The sequence below is a fragment of the Lepidochelys olivacea genome (genome assembly GCF_965140295.1).
Source record: "Lepidochelys olivacea isolate rLepOli2 genome assembly, chromosome: 17".
NCBI lineage: Eukaryota > Metazoa > Chordata > Testudines > Cheloniidae > Lepidochelys > Lepidochelys olivacea.
The window spans coordinates 2,032,206-2,054,630 of record NC_140427.1 but is presented as its reverse complement, the minus strand read 5'-3'; the positions used below and the strand labels follow the sequence as shown (position 1 = coordinate 2,054,630).

The 22,425-nt window shown below is 61.8% G+C and overlaps 1 protein-coding gene across 4 annotated transcripts in view; it reads left to right on the top strand.

The window, feature by feature from the left end:
* The window catches only part of MYO18A (myosin XVIIIA), a 130,743-nt gene that overhangs the window by 65,662 nt on the left and 42,656 nt on the right, over window positions 1-22,425 (top strand). For 3 of the 4 annotated variants that reach the window (XM_084650838.1, XM_084650837.1, XM_084650836.1), the window contains 16 exons: window positions 1,609-1,696; window positions 2,167-2,276; window positions 2,449-2,625; window positions 3,272-3,482; window positions 3,924-4,066; window positions 5,370-5,470; window positions 5,994-6,057; window positions 6,700-6,844; window positions 10,145-10,318; window positions 11,585-11,675; window positions 12,201-12,393; window positions 13,787-13,873; window positions 17,791-17,932; window positions 19,137-19,296; window positions 20,558-20,744; window positions 21,635-21,872. In XM_084650838.1, coding sequence (XP_084506964.1) covers window positions 1,609-1,696; window positions 2,167-2,276; window positions 2,449-2,625; window positions 3,272-3,482; window positions 3,924-4,066; window positions 5,370-5,470; window positions 5,994-6,057; window positions 6,700-6,844; window positions 10,145-10,318; window positions 11,585-11,675; window positions 12,201-12,393; window positions 13,787-13,873; window positions 17,791-17,932; window positions 19,137-19,296; window positions 20,558-20,744; window positions 21,635-21,872 — 2,311 coding nt within the window. Of the gene's footprint in view, window positions 1-338; window positions 402-1,608; window positions 1,697-2,166; window positions 2,277-2,448; window positions 2,626-3,271; window positions 3,483-3,923; window positions 4,067-5,369; window positions 5,471-5,993; window positions 6,058-6,699; window positions 6,845-10,144; window positions 10,319-11,584; window positions 11,676-12,200; window positions 12,394-13,786; window positions 13,874-17,790; window positions 17,933-19,136; window positions 19,297-20,557; window positions 20,745-21,634; window positions 21,873-22,425 lie in introns of all 4 variants that reach the window. The other variant, XM_084650839.1, reaches the window with a different exon arrangement.

The following is a 22,425-nucleotide window of genomic DNA, read 5'->3' as shown; positions in this document are numbered from 1 at the left end:
GCCCAGGAGCAGAGAGCTGTGGGTGGGGGCTGCAGGACACAGGGCACTGCCGCCCTGCCCACAGCCCTACCCTGAGTGCAGCGTGGGCACCGGAAACTCTCCTTCAGGAGCAGCCGCCCCTCCTGCGGTGTGGCAGGGGGCGCTTGGGGGCAGGGCTGACAGCGTGCCGAAGGGTTGGGAGAGACGCGGTGCCACTGGCCCCCCTTTGCATGGTTGGCAGGTTTTGTCCCATTCACCTCCATTCGCTTTCCATAGCGGCTTTCCCTGCTCTTTGCGCCTTCCCCTGGGGGGAGAGGACGTTAACCCTTTACACCTTGCTTCCCCATCGGCCTCAATAGGGACAGGCGGACGATGCCCCAGCAGCCATGTTTGGCCCAGCCTCCACTGCATCCCTGTCTCAGGTCTGGCTGCTTGACCACATTAACGTTTTCGCGAGTATCTGTGAATTTGCTTGATGCTTTGGGGGGCGGGGGGACGACTGCCTTGTTTGTTTGCTGGAGTGTTGCTCTCCCTGTTTCTGTTTGCATGAGGCCTTTGCCCTGCATGTTTGCTGAGCTCATTGGTGGGACAAGGTCTTAGCCAGGACAGCTGGAAAAGCCCCCTGGGCCCATCCAATCTACTCTCCACAGGCCAGCCTGGGGCTGCTCCCTGAAGGACCATGGCCTTGTCCAGTGACTCCAGGGTTGGGGCCTGCCCTCGGGATGACTCCTCCACCCAGCAGAGCCTGCTATTGGGCAGCTTTGTCAAATATCCTGACCCCTGGTTCTCCCCTGTGGCCCACGCTTAACAGTCCCAGTGAGGCCGGCAGTTCTGTCCTGTGAGCTCCAAGGAGCCGTGCCTGTTTGCAGAGCTGAACTCTGCTGCGTTTTCCGGCTGTATGTGTGGGGCCCTGTTTGCACGGGTGTGGGAGTGTTGCTCGGTGAGACTCCGTGTGTCGTTCGTGTTGTCCCAGTTGGCAGAGTTGCCACGTTGTGCTCTCCGTGCCCTGTGCAGGGCGTGGGGGCTGTGTACATTGCTCACTTGGCTTGGAGCTTTAGGGGTGTCCCTTCTCTGCACTTTCCCTGTGTCCACGTGGCCTGGGTTCATTCTGCCCTGCAGGATGCACTGTGTTCCCCGCTGCCCTGCTCTGCTCTTTCTTTCTGCTGTGAGGGGGTCGCATGCTCAGCTTGTCCCAGCTGCACCGGGGCAAGTGACTTGGTCATGTTGGTCCAAGACCCGATGTGAGGCTGGCTCGAGTAGAGTGGCCGCTCTGAGAGCTTGTGTCGCGCAGATCACGCTGCCTGTTAGTGATGCAGGGGCGCTGCCATGCTCCCTTTGATGGCTAGAGCCAGGCTCTGTCGCGTGGAACAGCAGGGACCAGCTTTCCCACCCCTGGGGTCACTGCAGAGCTCCGTGGGGTCTGAGCTCTTCCCTGGGCAGGAGCTCTGGCACAGGGCTGGGTTTTCTCACTCCAGCCCCAGTGACTTGCTGTCCTGGGAATCGGGGGGTGCCTAGGCAGGGAGAGGGGAGGGCAGCAGGTGAGAGGTGCTGGAGTGTCTGATGGCCTGGGCTGGTCCAGTCCCCCCAGCTTGTGCCGTGACCTCTTCCCCTTTCTCCTCGTACTGGCAGGCGAAGACGGAGGAGCAGATCGCGGCTGAGGAGGCCTGGTATGAGACAGACAAGGTGTGGCTGGTCCACAAGGATGGCTTCTCCTTGGGTGAGTTCAGGGGGTGGGTGTTGTCCTTCACCTTCCGTGGGGGGCTCTGCCCCTGGCTTCCTCAGGGCAGTGCCACGCAGTGGGACTAGACCACGGTTCTGCTCACAGCCCTCCCTGCTTCTCCCCAGGGCATTGCTCAGAGCTATAGCCTGGCTCTGACCTGCCAGGCGACAGGCAGAAGAAAAGAGGCCCTAGAAGGCATCACTAGTGTGCCCTTGCACCGCGAGAGCAGGGTGCCTTCTCCTGAGCCTCCACGCCCATGCCAGGGCTCAGGGAGGCAAGTGGTAAAGGAGCAGCGGCTCTGGAAGAAGTGGGGCCTGGTGTGGGGGAGCAGCCTGGCCTCAGTGCCAGAGCTCCACCGCTAGGTGTCAGCATGTCCCTGGGCACGGGAAGGGATGGAGGGAGGGAGGGACGGGAGGGGGTCGGTGCCAGAACCTGCCCATGCCATGGCCTGTTTGTTCCCTTCGCAGCGAGCCAGCTGCGGGCAGATGAAGCGATCCTCCTGCCCGAAGGGAAGGTGAAGGTGAAACTGGACCACGATGGGGCCGTGCTGGAAGTGGACGAGGATGACGTGGAGAAGGTGGGAGCCCTGGGCCCTGGCTCTGGCTGGTGGGGCAGGGCAGGGGCAGGGGACCGCGGGGTGGGCAGGAGGGGAAGGTGAGAAGGGGCTCTGTGCCTGCGGTGGCAGGGGCTGTGTGGGGTAGGGGCTGGGATTCCCTGCCTGATGCTGCCTGTCCTCCCTCTGTCCCCAGGCGAACCCGCCGTCCTGTGACCGGGTGGAGGACCTGGCGAACCTCGTCTATCTCAATGAATCCAGCGCATTACACACTGTGCGCCAACGCTACGGCGGTAACCTGATCCACACCTACGCGGGGCCCACCATGCTGGTCGTCAACCCGCTCAGCTCCCCCTCCATGTACTCGGAGAAGGTAACGCTGCCCCGGGGCTGGCTGCACGAGCCCTTCTCACAGCTTCTGCACTCCGTCCCCGCGGGTCCCCCTGCAATGGAACCGCTCCGCCTGCAGCAGGCAAGGAGAGTGGCTGGGGGACAGAGCCCAGGGCTGGAGCCAGGAAGTGCCGTGTTCCCAGCTCTGCGACAGTGCCCTGGGCAACGCCAGCCTCCCCCACTTGCCTGTCTGTAGTGGCGACGGTAGTGCTGCCCTGCCTCCTGGGCGCTGCAGGGTTTGCCACCCAGGCGGGTGGTGCTCAGTGTCAATGGGCACGGTGGACAGCCCCTGGGCTCTCATTGTGGGTCTGTGCACCTGGTACGGGGGCCAGGGCAGACTCTCCTGCAGGTGTGGGGGGTACGTACAGCCCCAAGCGCAGTTATTGGCTGTGTTCTCTCCTGGCTGCATAGCCCGTGTTGAGGAGAGGTCCTGCTGGACTTGTGGCCGGACAGTGCCAGCAGGTGGGCACGCTGTCCCATCCGTCTCCCAGCACGTTGGGTAAGGCCTGCTGCTCCTGCCCTCAGGCGCTCCTCAGGCCGGCACGTGGGCTGGGGGCCCCGCCGAGGGGAAGTGGCCTGGCCCCGCCCTGTGCTGCGCTAGGTCGCCCAGCCGCCTGCGCTCTCCCCAGGTGATGCACATGTTCAAAGGGTGCCGCAGGGAAGACATGTCTCCGCACATCTACGCTGTGGCCCAGGCCGCCTACCGCACCATGCTGATGAGCCGCCAGGACCAGTCGGTCGTCCTGCTGGGGAGCAGTGGCAGCGGCAAGACTATGTGCTGCCAGCACCTGATCCAGTACCTGGCCACCACAGCCGGCAGCACGGGGAAGGTCTTCTCAGGTGAGTGCCCAGCGGCGCTGGCTGGGCCGCGGCCATAGGAGAGCGCTGACCCGCCGAGATCGGCTCCACGCGATGCCCCTACAGCCTGGCTGGGCCCTTCGCTGCTCTCGCCTGGGCGGGTTCTTAGCAGCTGTCTGGAACCCATCGGCACTGCTCATGGGCACTGGAGGGGACACGGAGGGCTCCCTGCAGCACTGCGGGCTCCTGCCAGCCCCACGGTGCTTGGGGGATGCCCTCTGGGTCCCCGGCCACGGGCGCGGGTGCACAGCTCGGACCAAGGGCACCTGCTCCCTCTAGGGTGGCGCTGGGGTCCCTGGGTGCTGAGGTTGCCCTGCGGCTGCCCTTTCTGTCCTGCACCGTGGGCGCTTGCTCTGGAACTAACACGGCCCTCTGGGCCCCGGGGCTGGCCGGGCACACGCGCTCTCACTTGTGTCCCCGCAGTGGAGAAGTGGCAGGCGCTCTACACCATCCTGGAGGCTTTTGGCAATAGCAGCAGCAGTATGAATGGCAACGCCACTCGCTTCTCCCAGATCGTCTCGCTGGACTTCGATCAGGCTGGCCAGGTGGCCTCAGCCTCCATACAGGTGAGAGGGGGCTGGGGGGAAGAACACACAGGGTATCTCTAGACTTACTCAGGGGGTGTGCTGAGTGTACAGCTGGAGGGGCCTGAATGGCGCTGGGCAGTGACCACAGAACAGGGACCTGGCACCTAGCTCAGAGTTTGGGGCTGTCCCTGGCACGTGACTCCTAACAGGACCTGTGGCCTGTCCCACCGGCCCCATTGTGGCTGGCCCAAATGGGGAGCTGTCTTTGGCAGTCTCAGCAGGAAGGCAGGGACCCAGTGGGGCCTGGAGACTGAACTCCCCTCCTTCCCGATGAGAGCTGAAGCTGCCCCCTGCTGGTCTCAGTGTGGGGCTAGACGGGCGCTGGCAGGCTGCCTGCCTGGGCTGTCTCTTGAAAGCGGAGCTGTGTGTTCACAACCGTGCGCAGCAGCCGCATGGCTGGTAGATCCACTCCGTGATGGTTGGCCTCGTTTGCTGGAGCTCATCTTCCTTCACATCTGGAGCATTGCACAGCGAGGTGGCAAGGCCCGTCGCAGATGGCCTTGATTTCCTTTCCTCGTGGAATTAGTCTCCAGTAACGAGGTGTCTCTCTCCCTTCCCCTACTCTTAAAAGCTGGCACCAGCGTGGGTAAGGAGTGTGCAGCCGTTGACGTTCAGCCAAGTCCCTCTGTACGCCCGTGTAATGAGAGCTGCAAATCAGCTGTGCGGAGATAGGTTTAGGGAGGCTGCGGAGGCTTTGAAGAGTCTGCTGCTTTACCAGTGTTTGTATTGACATAATTAGCTGCTGCCCAATGAGAGCGATCCCTGGCCTGGGGCTAGATGGGCCAGGAGTGTTGCAGCATCACCCTGGGCAAGGGGCAGGGCAGTCGCTGGCGGGCAGGCAGGAATAGCTCAGCCCCCCTCCACGCAGCCCCCAGGGAAAGCTTGGCACCCGGCATGTGACTGGGATTTTACCTCCCACTGAGGCAGCTGGAAGGCCCCTGCTAGAGACAGGCTGGGAGTAATGGGGATAACACTGAAGAGCCGTGGGCCCTGTTGTGCTAGGCAAGCGCGGACACGGGTAGCCTGAAGATGGTCCCTGCCCCAGAGTGCTGCCTGCCCACAAGTCAGAAAATGCAACGCTGGGGGCTAAGGGCGGGCGGGGAGGGGCTAGCAGAGCCAGGTGCACTGGGCCGCGGGTTGCAGCAGGCCCAGCTCAGGTGAGCAGAGCCGGTCCTGTGCACTGGTGCTGCGTGGCAGGTGGGCGGCTGGTAGTGACCTCTGAGACATGCAGTCAGGCAGCGTGCCGCAGCCCCGCCCCAAATGTCTCCATTCTGGTCCCCAGACCATGCTGCTGGAGAAGCTCAGGGTCACCAAGCGGCCGGCCAACGAGGCCACCTTCAATGTCTTCTACTACCTCCTGGCTGGCATGGACAGTGCCCTCAGGTGAGCGCTGCATCACCTGCCCCCATCACTGCCTCTCGCCTTTTCCTGGCAATGGGGTCCATTGCACCCAGCCGTGGTGACGGTCTGAAAGCTGGCGGATCGCTAAGCTCTGCTCCAGCCATTCCCCTGCCAAGAATCGCTTCGCTCATGGCTGAGAGCCAACCACAGCCCGTTGGGTACAGTGCTGCAAGCCCATGGGTCTCTCTGTGAGGTCATGGAGGTGGCAGGGGCCAGAGAGGGGCCTGCAGTGCAGCTGGCATGGTGTGGCCTGGCTGCCGCATCAGGCACACAGCGACGTCAGTCTGCATAGCCTGCAGGGGTCAGAGAGAGAGACCAGGGTCCCAGAAGCTGCCTCAGTGCCCTGTGGCAGGGAATCTTATTCCAGAGAACAGAGCTTGGTCTGTTGAGATCAGCCTGCATGTCTGAGCTGACTCTGGCCTCGGGGGAGCCTGGCCCTGGTGTGGGGCCTGTCAGCATAGGCCAGCCCTGCGTGGTGCTGTAACGCTGTGTTTTATTCCTGCAGAACCGAGCTTCACTTCAGCCACTTAGCAGAGACCAACGTGTTTGGGATTGTGCCACTGTCCAAGGTGACTCGGCAGAGCCGGGCGGGGCTGGTGTTATGAGAGTGTGGTCCTCCTTGGCCTCTTCCTGCATGGGCAGGGCCCACCTCCCCAGGCCTGACCCAGCATGGGCTGGGCCCCATGGGCCTGGCTGAGCAGGAGGGCCCTCGGATGAAAGTCCAAGGCCGACAGTCACTGTGGAGCTGCCGTTAGAACAGGCAGAGACCTGGGGGCTGGGGCGGTCCATTGCGGGCTGCTGCTGCCTGCCAGTTCCCAGGGAGCACGCTGCGTGGGAGCGACGCAGCACAGTGACGGCGAATCCTCCGCCTTTCCCAGAGAGATGGACTCTCCGTCGGCTGGGGTCCATCTGTTTACTCTTCTGCTCTCTACCGGAGCCCCAGGATTATCCTCTGATGGAGATTTTTAATTAAAAGCTTAACTAAAGCCTTCCTTGCCCGTGCCCAACGCCCCACTCTGTCCTTCACGGGGACAGTGTGAGCTCTGCGGGGATGTCTGCTTTGCACTGGCCCAGGTGCTCTCTGGGGCACGGTGGGTGGCCCGGGCCCATGCAGACCTGGTCTTGGGCTGAGGGGAGCTGGGTGGGGTGGGAGCTCTGGCACGGAGCGGGTGGCTGTTTGCCAGCAGTGAGAAAAGCCCCTTGTTCTCCAGCCGGAAGAAAAGCAGAAGGCAGCCCAGCAGTTCAGCAAGTTGCAGGCTGCCATGAAAGCGGTGGGCATCTCCAGCGATGAGCAGAAGGCGTTCTGGCTCGTCTTGGGGGCCATTTATCACCTCGGGGCCGCAGGAGCCACCAAAGGTAATGAACTGTTCGGAACGTCGCCGGGCAAGGTTTGCCGGTCCGAGCAGCCTGCAGGGTGGCAGCCTTTCCATGCACTGTTGTCTCCCGAGAGGCCACTGAGCTGCCTGTCCCCACAGGGCGGGTCAGTGCCCATGGGAGGTTCTCTCAGAAATACTCCTGGGGGCTAGTGAACCCTGAGTAGGGCTTCCCTTTTTCCCCCTTGGCAGCCCTGGGTGCTCTGAGACCTGGTGACTCCTGGCTACACCCGGTGGGTCAGGTGCCTGCTGCTGGGCAGGCTTTCTGAGAGACCAGGATCATCCCCAGTGCTTGACCCAACCAGCTTTCATCCACTGTCATTTGCAAGGGAAATCACCAGCTCCCCATTGACCTCAGGGCCTTGTGCAGGGCTGTCCACACAGTGTGGTTGGGAGGGGACATGGCACAGCCCTAGTGTTCCCCAGCTTCCTCCCTCCCCCACAGGATGGGAGGGAGCTGGGCAGCCCCAGCATGGGCATGCTGCTGGTGGTGCTGGGTTGCTGCAGGAGAGACACGTGGGGTGGGCCTGAGTCGAAGCAGAGCAGTTCTGAGGCAGTGGGCTGGGAAGATATTTGGGTTTCCAGCCCTTGGCTCGGGGAAAGCCTTGGTGGCCACAGGGGTGATCGCTACTAAGCCACGTCCCCTCCCTGGAGAAGGTCTTGGCTGCTTCCCTGGGCAGGCGGCTGACGTGTGCATGAGGACGGCCTTCTTGTCCTCTCGTTCCTGGACTAAGAACTCTCACAGGGTCCTTTGCAGGAGGAGTTGGCAATTGCCTCTGGTCTCTCCTGGGGTTGTGGGTTCTGCTCCGTGCCCTGTGCTGGTGGCATCAGGGCAGGGGCTGCACTCTGAGCGGAGGTGGAAACACGGATCCCAATCCTGCTGCGTTGTGTCCCGCACAGGCCTTAGTTCTGAGGAGCCCCCTCCAGGCTGGCGGAGCAGCATGCTGTGGTCATAGGCCCGGTGTATCATGTCTGTCCCCAGTCGGGCATGCGGCAGGGTCTCTGGGCCAAGTCTGTGTCTCGGCACTGGCTGGGAGAGTGCCTAGGGAGGCTGTTGGTGCAAGTGCAGGGCCATGAGTGCTTGGTGTGAAGAGAGACCAGCTGGTGGGTTTGCCCTGCAGTGATTTGGGAGATCACAGCGCTCCCTCTGAGCTGGGCTTCCCCCGGGTCTTTGGCCATGTCAGATATCAGGAGAGCTGGAATAGCTTCCAGGGCTTGGGTTGCTCTGTGGCACCCATCTCTCTGAGGCCATGCCCTGTCTCCCTGGAGTTCTGGGGAAGTCTGGCTGCCTGCACTCTCGCCCCATCCCCCTGGCAGTGTCAGAGGGCAGTGGGTCATGCTGGTGTCTGCTCCCCACTGGCGCGCTGGGATTTCCCTTTTGAGACGGGCGTCCCAGAGGTTCCTGCTGCGACTACCAGGGCTTGGATTTTACAGCCCAGGGAGCGCCGCGGGGGAAGGCCACTCAGACTTTTGCATCATGGGGGCTGTTTTGCAGTGGGGGGTGGCCAGCGAAGGTGATTTCATAACATCCCAAAGCTGGAGGGGACCTGGGGCAAGGTGGTTTCTGTAGCTAAGCTGCAGGCTGGTTTCAGTGGGGCCGCCAGGGGACAGCATGGCACCGGTGGCGAGGGAGGGGGCTGGAGTGGAGTCAGGGTCTACGTGGGAGCAGCCTCCGTCGCTGTGTGCTGCAGACCCTGCTCGGCTGGTGCCATGCTCAGGGGGTGTGGAGGCGATTTTTATCGGTGCCTTGTCTCACAAAGCGGACAGAGGCCCTGCTGGAGAGGGAGAGAAGGACCCACGTTATGGTGTCCCCACCAGCCCGCATGGCATGACTGCCTCTGCCAGCTGGCCCCTTGGCTGGCAGCCCTGAGGCTGGAGCACAGCCCCTCAGTACGCAGGCTGGCCCTCAATGCAGACCCAGCCTTGCCCCCGCTCTCTGCGGCTGCCCTGGAGCTGGGGTTAGACACGCTGCCCTCTGCGGAAGGCACAGGTCTGCATTCCAGCAGCTCCATGGGCAGTTGCTTGGGGGAGGGGCTGGGTGGAAAGGACCCAGGATGGACCCAGAGAAGCCCAGCTGTGTGGGTCCAAACCTGCAACAAGATGGGGCTGGCGAGGGGAGCCAGAAGATTGGCATGGGGGGCAGAGGGGCGAGTGGAAAGATGGGGGCCGGACCTTGGGTTGGGGGCTGCTGTGTGGCTGCCTGGCTCCGAGGAGGGGTCCCGGCCGGGGTGGTGTGTCCGTGTCTGTCTGTCTGTGCCAGCCTGCATCGGCTTGCCACGCTTGCCCCCAGGGGGTGGCCCAGTGCGGGCGTTCGCTGGCAGCAGCTCTCAGTGGTGCCATTCTAACCCCCTGGTTTTGTTTGCATGGTGCATGCCGTCCCTTGGCAACGCAGACACCGATGAAGGTAAAGCTCCTTTCTCTCTGCTTCCCCATGCTGTGTTCCACGTGTTACCCATTAACTTGCCCTCCCTGTGTGTCCCCGGCTCCTCGCCTGGTGCCAGGCGTCCCCGCGTTTCCCCTCCCCACAGGGCGGCCGGGGGCGTTGGGGTTTGGGCATTCCTACGTTTCCCCCTCCCCATGGGGCGGCTGGGGGCGTTGGGTTCGGGCGTCCCCACTGTTCCCCTCTCCCCAGGGCAGCCGGGGGTGTCGGTTGGAGGGAGACCTGCAGTGAGAGCTCTGCCTGGTGCAGTTTGGCTCCTCCTGCTGCTCCAGGAGGCGCCCTCAGGCCCAGCCCAGCCGGGATCCAGGGCAGCTCGTTGCCCCTCACTGAAGCAGGCTCATCCCCGCGCCGAGGTGGATCCTCAGTCCCAGGCGGGCTCTGTCTGGAGCCCTGGCTTTGGTGTGCTGCTGAGTGGCCGCTCTGCAGCTGGGCTGGGAGTACGGGAGCCTTCTTGTTATCCCAGCTCGGCGGCAGGTCTCAGCCATCGGCCTCAGCCATGGTGCACCAGTCTCCCCTCCTCAAACTCCTGAGTCCGTGTTCCTTACGGCCCAGTCTGCCCTGCTCCACACCGAGCTCTTCGAGCTGCACCAGGCTGGACAGTGGGGTTGGCTGCGCCGAGCCCTGACTCTGCCACGTCCCCTCCCTAGCCACTCCTAGCTGCTGCTTTGTCTTGCACTGAATCTCTTTCCCCGGCATTGCTGTTCTTTGAGAACGCCTGCCACTGGCCTCAGGCCTGGGTTGGGATGCCCCTGACACTAGACAGCCCTGGTCCCCTCGAAGACCCACAGCCCCTTGGGGAACTGGCTGCATTCCCAGCACTAAGACTCTCTCCCTACCCGCTAGCTGGGAGGAAGCAGTTTGCTCGGCACGAGTGGGCCCAGAAGGCTGCTTACCTGCTGGGCTGCAGCCTGGAAGAGCTGTCTTCATCTATCTTCAAGCACCAGCCCAAAGGGAGCCTGCAGCGATCCACGTCCTTCCGCCAGGGGCCTGAGGAAGCTGGCTTGGGAGATGGCTCAGGTACTGGGTTGCTGCTGCACGTGGGGTGCAGGTAGTGTCAGCCGATAGCAACGAGCAAGGCGATGGCTCTTCCTACAGGTGCACGGAGCCTGGCTGTCCTCCCCCGACCATCTGCCTTCCTTTGCAGCTGATGCCCTCCTGGGTCTGTAACTAGCCAAGTGGGAGAGGAAGCATGAGCCAGTGGTCAGGACACTGCCCCGGGGTTTGAGAGACCTGGATTTGCTCAACTCCCTGCTCCACCACAGACTGCCTGAACGACCTTGGGCATGTCACTTTGCCTCACTGGATTCTGTTCCCTATGAACACGTAGGATTGTGAGGCACCTCAAACAGCGTAATTCCCTTGGACCTCATCATCTCCTTGTCACGAATCTCTGAACGGCATTGAGCTGGGCCCATCGTCTGAGCACCTCACAGTCCTCAGTGCCTGTTGCCGCCCAGCCCACGGGAGACACAGGGCAGGGCTGTTCCCCTGGTACCGAGGGAGGCCACCGCTCAGGGAGGCTGTGACTTGCCTCAGGCCATGCAGCGAGTCTCTGGCAGAGCAGGGATCGGGCCCCATCCCCTGAGTTCCAGGCTAGCGCCCTAAGCACTGAGCTGCCCTTCCTCTGTGTGCCTGGCATTCTGGGGGTGCCGGCTGTTACCAGGGGTCACTTTTTGGAAGCATGTTGCTTTTGGGGTGCAAGGAGGGTGGCGATGTGGGAGCTGCGGCCCAGACTGCCTGGCTGTGCTCACTGGACATGCTGGAACCTGGGTTTCCCCTTCTCCCCCAGCCCAGCATGGAGCCGCCCAACACGAATGCAGGATGGTCTGAGCCCAGAAAACAGCTGAGGGCCCCAAATCCCACCCCCTTTTCTGACGGGCCCCTGTCCTACCCCAGGCTCCTCCTCCAAAACAGCCACTGCTTGCCACCCGCTTCCCAGCATCTCCTGCGGAGGTCCTCATGGGATCCAGACCCTCGCGGGTCACCACCCTCTTTTGACAGGCAGGGACAGAGGCCTACAGAGAGTGTCAGCCAGGGCGTCGATGTAGCCCTGTGCTGTAGTGACTAGACCGTCCTGCCTCCCCGTGGGAATGCACTGCCTGGGTTCACACTTGACGTGCAGCTGTTCCCAGGGCCCCCCACGCTGTCGACCTTGCTCCCTTGGAGCCTGAGCCACTGGATCAGCTCCCCGAGCCTGTCCTGGCACACGGGGGGCGCCCTGGCCTCATGTTCGCTGGGGGAGGGTGCAGTTGCCTTCACTCTGGAACCATTTCTTCCCCCCAGGCTCCAGGCTGACAGCTCTGGACTGCTTGGAAGGCCTGGCCTCTGGCTTGTATTCAGAGCTCTTCACGCTGCTCATCTCGCTGCTGAACAGGTACGCGCCTAGGCCAAGCCAAGCACCCAGCCCCTGGCTGGCTCGGAGTGGAGTGGGGGTGTGTAGGCAGGAGCCTTGTTTCCCCTTGATCTCCCGGGAGAGCTGCCCGTGCTCCAGCACGTTTCGTCTCCCCTTTGGGGAAGGGACCTTGTCTGGCACGCTCTCCTAGCCCGGCCCCTGCAGCCATCCTGCTGTGTGCTCCGGGGCCGCGAGCAAGGCCCAGGCAGGGCTCTGATGCGTCGCATAAGGACAGCAGAGAGCGCTACCTTAGGGCAGCTGGGTGCCGGGCAAGGGGCCCTGCTGCCCAGGTGTAATGGCTGAGGGCAAGTGGTTCACCTCACGTGTGTAGCTGGGGCATTCTGGGGTGTTGGTCTTCCTCTGGAGCTGCAGGCATTGCTCCCAACGAGGCACAGGACCAGGCTGGATGGATCGGGAGCAGCTGGCAGGCAGGGGCCCATTGGTCTGATCCCATGCCCTGCACGGAGCCCTGTGTGCCCGAGCCCCTCTCTTCCCCCCCTTGTCTAGGGCGCTGAAGTCCAGCCAGCACTCCCTGTGCTCCATGATGCTTGTGGACACCCCAGGCTTCCAGAACCCCGAGCTGACAAACCAGAGCCGCGGGGCCAGCTTTGAGGAGCTGTGCCATAACTACGCCCAGGAGCGGCTGCAGATGCTGTTCCACGAGCGCACCTTCTCTCAAGAGCTGGAGAGATACAAGGAGGTATTGCCTGCGGGATCCGTCTCGGCCCATGGCAGAGACCTGCTCTCCAGCTGGAGCAGACACGCAGGAGCCCAGCGAGGGACTGGAGAGCCCCCCCCCCGCTGTGTAGGAGCCTGCGGGCGCTGCCCTTGCCCGGGGCATGGCAGCTCTAGGCTGTACAGGGCGTGTGAAGGGGCCGTGGAGGATGTTTCCTTAGCTAGTTGTGTTGCTGACTCTTCTCTGCTCTAGCATCTACTAGACTCCAGCTGATTTCTAACCCTGTAGGTGGCTCGGGCAGTCACGCCTAGACAGGACTCCGCTAATCCGTAGCTCCGAATCTGGTGCTTCTTGAAGCAGGGGTTTCCCCGGGAACAGGCCATTTGCCATTGGCCTTGCCCTGGGCCCTGGTGGCTTTGCTAGCAGCCCTGTACATTGCAGTCACCCCGGCAGCGATGGAGGGGTGGCTCCTGGCAAACTCCCCAGGGTGGGCGGGGAGCTGTGTGCACCAGCCGTGTGGGGCCCGCTGCAGGGGCTAACTGGGCCCAGACTCCTTTGCTGACGGCTGGGCGAGTTCTCGGTGCCCGCTGCTGCGCTGCCTGTGTGCACGGCCCAGCTAACTCTGAACTCCCAGGCCGGGGGGGAGGGTGGGGGGGCTCTGAGAGTGAGACCCTGGTGCAAATCCAGCCCAGGATGGTCATTGCTCCTGGCCCTGGCTCTGGCTCTGGGGCTCAGCCCAGCTCCTTGGGGATGTCTGTGATCCAGGAACCACCCTTTGGTGATGACTCCAGGATTGGTGAGGCCCCAGAGGCCGAGTTCCCCCCATCTGTTGGAGATGGCTCCCCGAGGATGCTTTGCCCAGTGCCCCCCATCCTCACTTCACTGGGGACCATGGGCCCTCTCCCAGCCCCCTCCAAACACCCCAGCGGCAGCTGTTCTGGGGGAGTGTGACCCAGCCTCGGGAGCTCCCGCTCTTTGCCTCCTGCACTGCCCAGGGGCCAACTCCCTTCACACCTGGCACACTGCGTGGGGACGGGAGGCCGAGCTGCCTGGTTATTGCTCTGCCATCCCTGTCGGGGGACAAGGCAGCACTTCCCAGGCATGAATACAGCCCAGCCCCGGTCCCCCCGGCTCACCCCTGAATGGTGCAGGCTGGCCAGGGCCGTGACCCCACTCCCCTGCCCTAGGGACTCCCCTTCCTGAGCTGAGAGCCATGGGGAGCAGCCTGGGGTGGTGGGCTGACCGTACCCTTCCCCTGTGCACTGGGAGGGTGGCTGGGGCTCTCCAGGGAAACCCCTGTGGTCTAATGTCCTGTAGATCCTATTCAGACTAATGTACTGACTGACCCTCTCTGGGTCCCGTAACTGTGATCTTTAGTCACACAGGCACTAACCCTTCGCCTGTCCGTCCTCTCTAGGAAAGCATAGAGCTTGCATTAGATGACCTAGAGCCCAGTACATCTGGCTCTGTAGCTGCTGTAGACCAAGCCTCACACCAAGCACTGGTAAGCACACATCGGGTTTAATGGCAAGAATTTCTCTCCCCTCTCCCCTGCCTGTGTCTAAAGCTTTTCTCCAGGCCCATAGCACCTTCTGTTCCCTGAGTCAGCAGCTTTGCGGGGCCGTCTAAGCAGTGACCAGGGAGTTGCACTTTGCTCTGGGCCACACGCTCGTACCCTGATCATGACAGGGCGGGGCAGGGAAACCTGGGGGGTTTTCTTGTGTGCAGACAGGGCAAGGGGAGGCTCCATGGCTCCAAGCTCCCCTCCAAAGCAGGGTGTTTCCCTGTTCCTAGCTACACCCAGTAGAAACCCACCCAGTCACCAGCGCCCAGAAGCCTGCAGCAGGTTCTGCTGCCTTTGCTTTGCGTCCTCTGTCCCCAGGCAGATGCCCTCCTGGGGTTACGTTCATGGGGAGATGCCAGGTTAATTCCCATGGTCAAATGCCAAGCAAGCTGGGATTGCAGCCAAGCTGGGAGCTGCTCTGTAGCAGCAGCCCTCATCCAGCTGGTTACCTGGTGCTAACATAGAGAGGCTTCTGGTGCTGGGTGGGGAGGCTGCTGGTAGCGGGGGCTTGCTCTGATCTGCTCAGGGTGGTGTTGATCTGCCCACTTGCTGGCAGGGCCAGTTCAGGGGAATGCAGTTAGTCAGAGCTGTCGGGGCGGTGACCCTCCCCATGCAGGGGCAGGAGGGCTCAGTGGGAGGCACAGTCTTGTCTCTTCCCCTCCTTGGAGGAACAGCTGTCTCTTCCCAGTCTGACTTTACCACCACGCTCCTCTTCTCTGGGGTGGGCCGTGGCCTCTCCGTCAGCTCGTGGGCCGGCGTTTCCCCACTCGTCTCCAGGTTCATGTACAGCTTTGCAGACCGCCCAGCTCTCGGGTGGGAGAACTGCTTTCATTTCCCCTGTTGGTTCCCTGCATCCTGCTGGTGGCTCTGCGGGGTGGGCAGCTGAGGGTCACCTTGAGGGAAGCTCTCTGCTGGGGCTGTCTGGGGGGGAAGAGAGGTGATCACAGCCCCCCTTTCTTTGCTTTCTGCTGCGTTTCCATATGCTAGACTCCAGACCTCACAGCCCCTCTCTCAGCCACGTTCCCCCCAAGCACTCTGTGCCCGAGGCTGGGAACAGCCCTGCTTCCCCTGGAGCCTGGCCACCCCTGTGACCGTGCTACCTGTAGGAGCCAGCTGAGGTCGCTCATCAGGGTGGACTGCAAACAGAACGGGGCAAAACCCCACACGCTGGTGGATATTCCAACACTTAGATTTACCCAGCCAGCCCAAACCAGCTTCTACAGCACCTCCCTGGGTACTCAGACGTCCAAACAATGCAGTTCTCTTAAAATGCCCAGCCTCAGGCCTCCCTCCAGACACACCTGTCAAGCATAGGATGATAAATTCTGAAGATCTTATTTCATCATATAAAAGAAAAGGTTCTCCTGACCCCAAAGGACCAAGCCCCAGACCCAGGTCAAATAATAACTCAAATCTTACCCCAAATACACACTTATAGTAAATTCTTACTAACTAAACTAAAATTTATTAAAAAAAGAAAAGAGAGAGTGTTGGTTAAAAGATCAATATACAGACAGACTTGAATTCAATTCTTGAGATCCAGGTACATAGCAGAGATGAGTTGCCAAAAGTCCTTTTAGAAATAGTCCATAGGTTATAGTCCAATGTCCGTATTCAGGTTGACTCCAGTGAGTGACTGGGGATCTCAATCCTTGTGGCTTAAGGTTTCCCCCTCTTGAAACCCAAAGCAGATCGGAGATGAAGAAGGATCGTGTCCCAAGGTTTTTATACATTTCCAGCAGCCTTTTGGCCTGAGAAAACAATAGGTTTAACTTTCCTTCTCCTAAACATCCTGGCAATTAGCACAGGGTAATTTATCCGTTAAGCAGTTCAGATACAGGTTACCACAACCTTCGAAGAGACATATAGACAATAACACTATTTCACTCGTCTTCCTAAATGTTAATATTCCTTTTTTGATCTTTGCATCAAAGCTATAGCCATAGCCAAGACTTGCTTGCTCACATCACAAGACCTGAACAAACATCTCCCCTTCTACCTCTAACAAGGCAGGCTTGCATTTCAAAGCTCTATTCATTTACATCTCTTCCTAACCAGTCTCTAAAGTTCGGCCATGGGTCAGGTCAGTCTGTGAGTTAATTAACTCTTTCTGGCCCTGTCACCCTTCAGTGAGATACTATATTACACTCATAACGTCACAACCCACCTGACCACATTTGCTGCCGAGCTGGGGGTTGCCATAGGGCAGCAGCATGGGTGGCTTTGCTCAGTGCTGAGGAGGGCGATCGTGCCGGGCAGATGGCTCAAGGCGGTGGGAGGGGGGTGAGATTTGGACGGTGGGGCCGTGTCGCCAATAATTACCTCTCCCGTTAACGCCTTGGCCAATAAAGAAGCAGGAGAACAGCAGGCTTGCTGCCACTTCCCCTGGCGACGAAGAGGCTGCGTTAAGCACCGATCCATTGCTGTGGTTTATTGAACTTTCAGAATCAGACCAACGCTGCCAGGGCCCTTCTCCTCCCCACTAGCGGTGATTACGGCAGGGGGCGGCCCTGCCCTGAACACCCAGGCAGTGCCGGAGAGTGCGGCTGAGTGCTGCAAAGCACATCTCCCTCTGCCTTGGGCAGGGGCGCAGAGAACCTGTAGCCTGCGGGGCTCTGGAAGCTCCCTAGGAAACCGGCACCGTTGCCAGGGGCTGGTTGCTGGGTGCGGGAGGCACATGGGGGCCTGCTCTCCTGACTGCGTAGGGTCACTGCCCCCGGCACTGAAAGGCAGCTGTCTTGGGCTCAGGGCTGAGCAGCACTTGAACAGCACAGGCTGGAAAGCAAAGGGTCCTGTGGCCCATTGGAGCATCAGGGAGCTTAGGGAGGCCCAGTGTCATTTCCGGCTCTACGAGCTTCCCCTGGAGAAAAGGCCCAGCAGGGCTTCAATGGGCAGGACCAGGGCTTGGCATCCGTGGGAAGGAGCAGTGTGCCTGGGGCATGTTGGCAGGATGGGAGCGACAGGCTTGCCAAGGGGAACGAAGGCATCCAGGCTGATCCTCAGGGTGGCAGTGACAGGGGAACCTTACTGTGTAGCCTGGCTTGCGGTGCAGGGGGCGGCAGGGCAGTCAGCTGCATTAGCAGCCCTGCCCACCAGCTCAGAGGGCACTCAGGGAAACGACTCTCCCTGCACAGAGATCTTGCCACAGGCTCGATAGAAAATGACATAAAGTGTTAAAGGAGTGAAATGAATGCAGGCACAGGGCAGTGAGCCTCCCGTGGGGTGCATGCCATTGAGTAACACTAAGCCCACGGGACCCGAGTGCCCCCTGCCTGCAGGGCAGGAATTGCCTTGCTGGAGTAACCTGAATGGCTTCACCTCGTGCCCAGGCCCATGCGTGCAGGGTCACTGAGATGAGACTGACCCATGGAGCAGGAGACGGCTCGGATTGATGGAGGCAGGGAGGGCCTCGGTCCCTCGCCCTGCTACCTGGCGAGAAGCCAGGGGAGCAGCCAGCGTCAGAATGGGAGAGCGTGGGCCTGAGATGTGGTGGGTGCGTCTCTCTGAGCTCTGCTCGATGGTTTTGCCTGTCTCTGGATGTGGAGTACGTCGGTGGCTGAGTGCGAACGCTCCTGGCTGACGTGTGTTTTACTGGCTCGGGTATTAAGTATTGATTCTTTCTCTGCAAAGAATCTATTCAGTGTTACTCAGAGCGAGGCGTTGCCGCTCGCTCTGACTGGTCCCAGGGAATGTGTCCCAGACTCCCGTAGGGCTAGGACAGGTACATAGCCACCCTCGGCACCTCTCTCCCTCTCCGGGGGGCTCTTGGCCCAGCGATGCTGCCAGTCCCCACGTGTCCAGCAGGTGGGGAGCAGACACAGTTCGGGTGATGTGTGCGGTTGGGACCGTCTCTGCAGGTGCGCTCCTTGGCCCGCACGGATGAGGCCCGTGGGCTCCTGTGGCTGCTGGAGGAGGAGGCTTTGCAGCCTGCAGGGAATGAGGACACGCTGCTGGAACGGCTCTTCGCCTACTACGGGCCCCAGGAGGGAGATAAGAAAGGTATGGGGGGAGGCCAGCCCTCCCCTCTGCAGGCCTAGCCAGGCCATCTGCACTCTTCCCCCGCCCCCCGCTCCTGGCTCTCTCCGAGTGAGGCTTCCAGTCCAGTTGTTTCCTTTGTACAGGAACCATACAATGCGTGTGGCCTGTGTGCGCCAGGAGCCCCACAGGCTCGGGGTGGGGCCATGCACCCCTCCAGGGGCAGGTGGGGCATCTGGGCAGGAGATGAGGGAGGAGAGGCTCCTGTCCTGTGCGTAGGGCTGCTCTCCAGCTCTGGCAGCTCTGCCCAGTGGGGAGTTCTGTGCTGTTCACCCCAGGCTCGTGCTGCAGGGCCAGCAATAGCCGACTGGGTGTACGGGCTTGGGCTGGAGACCCGGGGAGGCGCCCAGAGCCCAAGCAGACACGTCTGTGCCCCTCAGCATGAGCCCAAATCAGTTGACCTGGGCTCTGGGACTCACTGGCGCAGTTCTATGTGGTGTCGACGTAGCCTCGGTTTCCTTGTGTGTGAGCTTTGCCAGGGCTCTTGTGCTAAGTTCCCTGTAAGCTGTGTGGCCATGCAGGCACTCAGGGAACCCACCTGGGGACCTGCCGGGGGAGGGGTGCTATTCCCCTAGCCCCCACCTAGCCCAGCCCCCAACCTGCTGCGGCCATGGCGCCCCTCCCCTGGCCCCGACTCAGTCTGTGGCCTGGACCTGCTGGGGCGGCCTGGATCTAGGTGTGGCCGGAGTAGGCCTCCCCTGGCCCAGACCTGTGGGGCCGGGAGAGGGGTGCCTTTCCTGCAGCCCAAGCCCCAGAGATCCCACGGCCAGGAGAGGAGCCTCTCCCCCCCAAGCCCAAGTGCTGCTGCTGCAGGGAGGGAGTGCAGGGGGGAGTCCTCTTTCCTCGCCATAGCCCTGGAGCACCCCCCTGCACCTCAAACCCCTCACCCCCGGCTCCACCCCAGAGCCCTCACCCCCTGCATCCAACCCTCTGCTCCAGCCCTGAGCCCCCTCCCACACGCCGAACCCCTTGGCCCCACCCCCACCACAAGAATTTTGTTATGTGCACCGATATGTAGGTGATGTGTCACGCAACATTCATTCCGTGCACAGGTGGGACAGATCCGAGGGAGCACTGCTCTTGTACCTCGGTGGCCCAGGGCAGGGATTCCCTCTTGGTGCCTGGCCTGCGGGGGACCAGTTCATTGATGGGGTTTCTGTCCCTACAGGTCACAGCCCGATACTGCGCAGCGACAAGCCCCACCACTTCTTCCTGGGTCACAGCTACGGCACCAACTGGGTGGAGTACGATGTCACAGGCTGGCTGCATTATGTCCGGCAGAACCCAGCCTCTCAGCATGCTGCAGCTATCCTGCAGGACTCTCAGAAGTAAGCAGCGGCTGTGCAGTAAGAGGCTCTTGCTGGGCTCAGGGCCTGGGGTGGGCAGGCACAAGACACGTCCCCCAGGGTGGGGAGGCTGGCGTGGCTCCTCTGCCGGGGTGGATCACGCTCATCAAAAGGCAAAATTGTTATTTCCAGTCCCCCAGGAGCAGCTGCTGAGCAGGGGGCAGCTGGGTAGTCACTGTGCTCTTAAGGGGAGAAGCAGCCTCTTTCTTTTGAGCAACACGGTTGCAGTGGCTGGGTGACCTCTCAGGCCCCATTCCACCATTCTGCCCCCCTGGCTGGGTCACGCTGCAGGCAGCGGGCTGTAGGCTGCGTGTTCATGGCCTCTTGCCACAGACTGTGTGGTGTGACAGACGTGGGCTGTGGTCCTGGGCCACGCTGGTCTCTACAATGCTAGTTTAAAGGGCCCCAGGAGGCTCTCTGGAAAGTTGAGTCTTGGTTTTGCTGCAAACCTGTGAATTCCGCATCTCCGCCTCCGGGCTGGTGACCCGTGTGTTCCCATCCCCGCCAGGCATCCATGGCCCAGCGCCGCGCTGCTCGCCTCAGGGTCTGTGGAGTTGAGCCAGCAGCGAGAGCAGTGATCTGATCGTGCCAGGGACGGTTAGGGGAAGAGTTAGCATGCCTGGGCCGTCTCTCCCCTGGGAGGGGTGCGCAGTGCTGCTGGGGCCAAAGCCTCTGCTTCCAGCCCTGTCTGGCGTCTGGACTGCGGAGGGATTTCTCAGCATCGCCAGCGCTGGGTTAGGAGGTGCTCTCCTAACCCTTCTGCCAGTGCCTGAGGCAGACTGCATGCAGGCACTTTCCGCACGAAAGTGGCAGTCGCCATGTTTCAATCTCCCGGAGCTGCCCTGCTGGGCTTCGTCAGCCTCCCTTCCGTGCGCCCGTGCAGGTGTGTCTGCTGGCTTTGTGCCTCTCCCGCTGGGGTTGCTGCTGCCTGCCCCCCGAGTGCTTGGTGGGACTCCAGTCGCGCAGTTCTGCTCCCGTGCGTCCCCGGCCCTCCGCTCAGCGGGGGGACGGGACTATGGGTTCTAACATATGCTCTCTCGGCCGACCCAGAGACAAGCAGGAGGTCGTGCATTGAGACGCACATTCCTGCAGTCCCCAGAGCAGGCGAGATCCTGGCACTGAGTCCTGTGCGGTGCCCGGTAATGGCCACCCTCAGCCTGCTGTAGCTGGATTTCTATCATTTCCCTGGGCCGTGGCAGGGAAGGGCGTGGGGCGGCTGGTCACCTTCTCTCTCTGCTGGCAGGAAAATCATCAGCAGCCTGTTTATGGGCCGGGCAGGTACGGCCATGGTGCTGTCGGGGTCCATCGCCGGCTTGGAAGGCGGGTCTCAGCTGGCCCTGCGCAGGGCTACCAGCATGCGTAAGACCTTCACCACGGGGGTGGCAGCGGTGAAGAAGAAGTCGCTGTGCATTCAGATCAAGCTGCAAGTGGTGAGTGGGTGAGCTGCAGCCTGAGCATGGCAGAGCCCGCTCCAATGACCCCTCCCTGCTCCCAGGGGCCAGGGCCCCGGTCTCCCACAGGTGGGCAACAGCCAGGGATGGAGCTAGGAGCCCGCGGGAATCCCCGCGCCCAGCCGTTTGCTCTAAGCACTGGCCCATGTCGTCTCTCAGCTGCCCTGCTGCTTTATATTGGCACTGCAGGTCACACTGTCCCTTGTGCTTTGCGCGGGTCCCAGGCATTGCTCATGGGCCTGGCTGCAGGAGGCAATGCTGAAGTTACCTGCCCAAATAGCCAGGCAGCGGGTGCCCATCTCCCCACTTCTCCTGCTGGCAGGGCTCCCCTGGTCCCCCTGCCCTCACTGCACAGCTGTGCCCGAGAGCCCTGGAGGGGTGGTGTTCCCCTCTGCCATCTGGTCTATCTACATTCGCTGGGAGAGCCTCTCTTCCGTGCCCCAGTAACCGTGGCAGCAGGTACCGGGGTCCCTGCGGGAGCGGCCACTACCCCCAGTGCCAGGCTGGAACCAGCATCTGCCGTTGGTGCTGCATGCGCAGCCCCAGTGCGGAGACGTGGGAGGGGGGCAGATCTGACCTGGGTGAAGCTCTCTGTGCTGGGGCAGCCTCCCACGGCCCAGGCCAAGCTCCTGGCTGCTGGGTAACGCCACCGGTGGGGTTACAGTGACCCCCCCCAGCCCAACGGCACCAGCTGCAGGGGCTCTGCCTTCCCCAGACAAAGCTGCAGAATCATGGCTGATCCTAGAGGCAGTTTCTCCTTCTGGCCCTTTTGCCCCAAGGTCACTCACCCCAGTTTCTGCCACCTTGGGTGAAGGCCGTGCCCAAGCCCCCTGGCACGCCCAGGCTGAGCCATCCTCTCCCTGCCCCAGGATGCTCTGATTGACACCATCAAGAAGTCGAAGGTCCACTTCGTGCACTGCCTCCTGCCCAAAGCGGAGGGCTGGAGCGGGGACCCCAAGGGGCTGGCGGCCCGGCGGATCAGCAGCAGTGAGCTGGACCTGCACGGGGAGCACTGTGAGGCGGGGCTCATGCAGCTCGACGTGCCCCTGCTGAGGGCCCAGATCAGGGGCTCCCGGCTCCTCGACGCACTGCGCATGTACCGGCAAGGTTTGTGCCCTCTTCTGGGGTGGTGGGCTGGCTGAGCTGTTCCCCGCGGGTCCAGGGCTGTTCTTCCAGAGCAAAGGGGTGCAGCTCCTTGCTGTGCAGGCAGCCCCATCATCCAGATCCAAACAAGCCTGCTGGACTTCACAGCGGTATGCATGGGAGGGCCAGAGAAACGAGAGGGACCCTGTGCCTGTGGGGTGCAGAGAGGGGCCCAGGGACTGGTCCTTCATCACTGCAGGTAATGGGTACTGGCATGTGGCACTGCCCATTGCTGCATTCAGTGCAGCTCTGCCAGGGCGGGCGCTGCCCTCAGGGACCAGGGAAGCCAGATGGGAATTTTCTGAGCTGTGGACGATGAAGAGGAGGCAAATCCCTTAACTGGATTCCAGGGTAAATACTGGGGCATTCCCTTCCTCCCCACAGGAAGGAGGCAAGTGACACTCACCCTGCTTGTAAGCCAGGCACCCAATGGAGAGAGGTGGGGCCCAGCTCACATCACAGCAGGGGGCCAGCTAATGCCAGGGGGCAGCCTCGGCAAAGGCGCTAAGAACTGAGC